Raw genomic sequence first — 5,973 nt, 5'->3', positions numbered from 1 at the left:
TATACATGTATACAATGGATGACACACACACGCAAATACAAATATGTGTGTGTGTGTCCTCCTTTGTATATACACATAATGTAATGCAACGTAGATGGTCATTCGGAGAATTACAACATATACATATACATATAATGTAACTTAGATGGTCATTGTGCGAATAACAGCATATGCATGTAACATAACGTAGGTGGTCTTTTGGATATAATGCAACTTAAAAGTGATCACTGGATGTTGTGCAACATATATGATATATTGTAGCTGTTACCAACAGTATGTACATCTCCCATACCATAACCTACTGACTTGGATGCCAGAGATGTACAAAACTCAGTGATAATAAAAGTTTATTTCTTCCTGTACATGCAATCAGATAGAAAGTTCTATATATGTGTTATTACGAACACAATTCACCCATACTATGCACAAATTAACATTTCACTTATTATACATATAGATTGTATCTAAAGCTCTGTACAAAATATGTTGGAAGCGGTATACGTAGATGTATCTAGAACTCTACACATAATATGATGGAAGCATTATACTTCGCTCACATGTAGTGATTAAAAACTAATAATGAGTTATATAAAATATCTTCAACGGTGGATAGTCCTCAGATATATCACTGACTACACACACACACACACACACACACACACACACACATATATATATATATATATATATATATATATATATATATATATATATATATATATATATATATATATATATATATAATTTTATCATACATCGAGTATAAGTAGAGATTTAAGATGTGGTGTGTGCGTGTGTGTGGTGAGGAGATGGTGTGTGGGGGTCGAAACCTCGCAGGATATTTCTATTTAGACGCTACTAAAAGCGTCATTCGGAAGTTTAATTGTACAAGTAGTCTTATTAAATACTAGTAGCTTCCGATATATTTTGTATGGAGTTATTTAATATAACTCTCACCACTCAGCTGGTTTAGTATTCGTTTTATCTGTTTTAAGCTACACATTTATATGATTAATTCTTGTTTAATTTGTCCGACTTTATCTAAAACAAATGCAACACGTTGCCTCCTGTCAAGCATGGTAATTTTATGGTAAGGAATATGACTGATTCTCAGTTCGTCCTCCAAGAGCTGTGTGAAACGTTCCTGCTCCTGGGAATCAGGTGGAACTCTTACTCCGTCGTCAACTGCACACTCGGGGTGAGGAAATACCAAGAACACAAGGGCGTTTCTCATCCTAAATAACATCAGTATAAGCATTTCATTAGTGCAAAATGAATATGCAAAGAATTAGAAAGAAAAAAGAAAAGGAATAGTGGAGAAAAGAAGAGCAAAGATAAAATATACAAGAAATAATCGTATATTACTTCAAATAGAAATCCTGCAATTACGAATCTTTCCTGTCTAAAGTGTGTAGCGACACGACAAATGTAGAATGACTACAAAACAATGCAGTGATAGTGTCAGATTAATAAAGTAAAACTGGTTCGCAGACGCTTTCTTGTTAGTTTTCCATCATAAACAGTCGTGAATGTGCAGGTGATCGTCACCGATCCAAGTAGATGCATTTTCCATTATGTCTGCACTTTTGTAGATATATTGTGATAGGTCATACCTGTCAATCAGACAGACAGTGTCCATGCGTCTGTCTGACTGTAACAATGATGTAAATGTCACCTGAAATGTATGCACTCTGATTATATTTATATAGTTTTTCAAGGTAGCTATGTACATAAAGACAAACGTTACGAATCCTTGAAGCCGATCTGGGAAAAACGGGGTTTGAGGTTGGAGTGGGTGTGGGAGTGGGTATATTATGATCGGACTATATCAAAAGTGCATATTATTATCAGATTATATCAAACAGTACTTGAGTAGGCTATATATTATTATCGTACTCTATCAAATATTACATGGGCATATTATGTGTCGGATTGTATCCAAAATGTATATAGGTATATTATTATCGGGTTCCTACAAATGCATGTACAGTATATAGGTAGGTATGTCATTATCGGGCTCTATGAAATATAATTCATTATATTGTACATTTACCGTTGAATCCATGTGTCCAGTCCAGGCGTGCCATACATTCTACTCTTGATGGTGGGTCCTATATACAGTTCCACGTATATTAAAGCGTCCAGGCACCGTTCAAACATTGCATCTGGGGGATATAAATTTATATCAAAGTCTACATGTCAGTGACCATTACGATTAATTTTGCGACACTAATGTAAGCAACGTTTTTACTTTTTAATTACAGATATATCTTAAAAGCGGGAAATGGACCTAAGCCTTTGAGTAATATCTTACACTAAAGGGGAGAAATAACAACAACAGCGAAAAATCCCTAAGAAGTTAAACACATTTTTTTTTACCACATTGTAGTTTGACAGAGTACTGAACTATGAAGGATAAAGGGTCGATCCAAAATCGTTGATTTATTTGAATTTAATTATACCCTCTACACCCCTCTAGTCAAAATGAAGTCTGTTTTAGTGTAGCCTTCAGAAAGGGATGTAAATACAGGAAATCAGATTGTATGATTACATATGATTATTCATCGTCCAGATAGCTCTGTTTCACTCCCAGAAAAGACAGATAGATGAAAGGCAACAGAATGGATAACGGGCAAAGGACGCTAAAAATGCGAACTTTTACCGTTATTATTAATGCCAAACATATCTTGATATGAGGCTGTCTGATAGCCTCTTTGTTATGGTTTCCAGCCGAGTCATTCCAAAGACTTATTTACAAAAATGGTACTAACGCTAGGCGCTCATTATTAAGAGGTTAGTGTTAGGACTGGTCGGCCTGGTGTCAGGATAATGTGAATGGGTGGAACGCAGCATGATGCCCCTGTGCTAGACATCATTATAAACTGCCAAACTGCAGTCATCGTAGCAATATGACTGAAACATTGGTATAGCTACGTTAAAAATCCAAATCGCACACACTCACACGCATTTCGACTGAACTTAGTGAATCACTGGACTGAGTTAGAAACATATCGATTTAGAAATCAGCATTATTGTGACTCAAAGAAATGAATGGTTTTCGCACACTTTAGTTCTTGACGATGATAAATTGACCAAACTATGAGGATGGCCTGCATTGTTTGTAAAAAAAAAAAGACGGATTAAAGTGAAAAGCTGAAAAGTCAACATCAGATGGACCCATAGAAGAAATCAGTCTCCAAACAGAAACTCTACTTGTAGATTATGATTTTTTAAACAATACTTTGTGAATGGCTGGGACTTGAGCTAGGTAAAACAACAACTGATTTTCGTCTTGAACGTTCAAACGTCAAGGCCATTACAATCGGAAAAGGTAAACGTGAATTTCGTACTCTTAGATTATTTCGATACATTGCACCTTGACCGAAGGTGGTGTATAATTTGCACTTAGTGCATGAAATAAACTAGAAAGGCGGCGTGTCAAAAGATCAAAGGCCAGGTTAGTATGAAGAAAGGAGAAAGTGTCTGTAAAACAATTACACCACATAAAAGTACCAAACTTTTAGGTATGAGTACGACAGTGTTCTCACCCATGTGTAGGGTATCATATTCCTCACTCAGTAGTATTTGTTTCTGTAATATTTCTGCATTCAGAATTTCAAAGTTGCGTGGGTTTATTTTTGGGGCAAAGTCGTTTCTGCTCCAGCCGTGCTCACGAATTATTTCCCTTGCAACCTCTTCAACAAACTTAACCCGGAGATGCGGCTTCAGGTCGTGCATCAGTGTTGTTTTGCCTGTGCTGTGGGCACCGCATATATAGATATGTGTCATTGCGTCGACGGATATGCTTCGGACTTCTTAACCAAATTCTGTAAATCAGAGGAATTTTAACAAACTGTGCTTATATAAAACAAATATCATTGACACCTTAAGTAAAATGTATAATCATTCAAGTTGGTGCGAGATTAATTCTGCTTTCGTCGAATAATTGAAGAATCTTTATCATTCGATAGCATATTATTTTACGCCGATAAATCAGCTCCATTCTCGTGATAATATTGATTTTCTGTTTAGGGCTGATATCAACTATTCATTAAAAGCTTCAAAAATGTGCAGATAGTCTTGGCTGCACAAATCGGTGTACATTTTATACACTTACCGTTATTTCTCCCGGCTGAGGAGCTGCCGTCGGCTGAAGGGTTCTTTTGATGACATGTACATTATATTTCCGGAGCAAATCCTATGTTTGGTGACTTGTAAATCCACGTGGAATTACACAACCATCTATCTTGTGGCCATTTTGAATTTCGCGTTAGATATGGCTGTTACCAAGTACCAGTAAGTGTCCATTGTGTACGCAGGTTTGTTCCAGAAAGATCTGCATGCAGCGAAATTGGACATTTTAATGAAAATGTGACATCAGACCCACATATCGTCCATCAGTATCAACACAGAATTGGGAGGTTGATTTATCGGACTACATATGTATTTTCTATGTATATTTTCTTCACACGTTAGCTTTAATATCTCTCTCTCTCTGTCTGTGTGCCTGTCTGTCTCTGTCTCTGTCTCTCTCTCAAAACCACAATCACACCCAGGGCCGGCGCCAGACCCGGCCAGACTATCTGGCGCCCTAGGCAAGGTTAGATTCTGCCCCCCCCCCCGGAAAATATCAATTTCAAAATTTATAAACAATAATTTTTTTTTTAAAATGCACCCCCTGAAATCAGCGCCCTAGGCGGCTGCCTAGTGTGCCTATATGGTAGCGCCGGCCCTGATCACACCCACCTAATTATTTTAATTCAACTTACCGTTTGATACGGATCAATTTAATCGGCGCTTTGACAGAGCATATTTGTATATCCAGTAAGTTTATAATCTATGGTGATGAGAACGACGGGTTCTGATACCCTATCAATCCGGGAAGTACACTTTAATATGATGTAACAGTCACGTCTTGAGTAAAATACTATACCTACCCTTTCTACCCAAACCTACCAGTGAAGGAACTAAAGCTTTACATTGAGCGCTTTCAGAGCAAACATACTCGTGTCAATAAGAAACATGTCGATATAATCAATATGAATATTACAATGGGGAAGGATACGTAGCTAAATCTCTGCGTATATTTCCCTCTGTCATTACACCGACAAAAGCGCATATAGATCCACCCATTTATTCTCTCATGCATATATATATTCTCAAGGTCGAACATTCTTATTTTGTATTGTTTTTGCAAAAACTTTTAACCCATTGTACAGATTTTATCAGATTAAAATGCCGATACTCGGTGCATATTCTCACTATACAATTATTTCAGACGACGTTTTGGCTTTCTAGAAAATACAAACTCTACTTTCATTTTATTTTCTTACCTGTCAAGTTTCAAGTCCTAAACTGTTCTAATCCGTTGTACCGGCCTTGAATTGTATACCTATTCTTACGTTAGAATCGATCAATTATATAATACGATATACGCTTCTCCTTGCTAACACTACAATTCCTCACTGATATTTGGCTTTCTAGAAAATACAAACTCTACTTTCATTTTATTTTCTTACCTGTCAAGTTTTATATATATATATATATATATATATATATATATATATATATATATATATATATATATATATATATATATATATTGAACAAAACTAAGAAATTAGCAATGATAGGGCACTTTTTACTGACAAACTTCCTCGAGTATTGTATGTCCTGTCTTACTAATCCCTCAAGAATGCCCTGTTTCAGTAGTCCGTCAAAACTATATCCATTATTTCAAGTATCCATCCAGACTATATGCCCTGTTTCAGTAGTCCGTCAAAACTATATCCATTATTTCAAGTGTCCATCCAGACTATATGCCCTGTTTCAGTAGTGCGTCACAACTATATGCATTATTTCAAGTGTCCATCCAGACTATATGCCCCGTTTCAGTAGTCCGTTAAAACTATATGCATTATTTCAAGTGTCCATCCAGACTATATGCCCTGTTTCAGTAGTGCGTTAAAACTA

The 5,973-nt window shown here is 36.2% G+C and overlaps 1 protein-coding gene across 5 annotated transcripts; it reads right to left on the bottom strand.

The window, feature by feature from the left end:
- Positions 1–330: 330 nt before the first annotated feature.
- Positions 331–5,464, bottom strand: LOC149797445 (uncharacterized). 5 transcript variants are annotated; one of them, XM_089960416.1, is made up of 4 exons: positions 5,334–5,464; positions 3,549–3,827; positions 2,054–2,165; positions 331–1,235 (listed from the first exon to the last, which is right to left on the bottom strand). In XM_089960416.1, exons 2-4 carry the CDS (start codon positions 3,787–3,789, stop codon positions 1,004–1,006), a joined length of 585 nt encoding a protein of 194 aa, XP_089816542.1. In that variant the 5' UTR covers positions 3,790–3,827; positions 5,334–5,464; the 3' UTR covers positions 331–1,003. The 5 variants fall into 5 exon arrangements, with proteins under 5 accessions (XP_089816542.1, XP_089816545.1, XP_089816544.1 ...); XM_089960419.1 differs by lacking the exon at positions 5,334–5,464 and adding an exon at positions 4,957–5,085; XM_089960418.1 differs by lacking the exon at positions 5,334–5,464 and adding an exon at positions 4,938–5,064.
- Between the last annotated feature and the right edge of the window lie 509 nt (positions 5,465–5,973).

This window comes from Sinohyriopsis cumingii, chromosome 6, assembly GCF_028554795.1.
Source record: "Sinohyriopsis cumingii isolate HCF-2022 chromosome 6, ASM2855479v2, whole genome shotgun sequence".
Taxonomy (NCBI): domain Eukaryota; kingdom Metazoa; phylum Mollusca; class Bivalvia; order Unionida; family Unionidae; genus Sinohyriopsis; species Sinohyriopsis cumingii.
The sequence above is the reverse complement of the archived record's forward strand: the minus strand, read 5'-3'. Positions and strand labels throughout refer to the sequence as shown.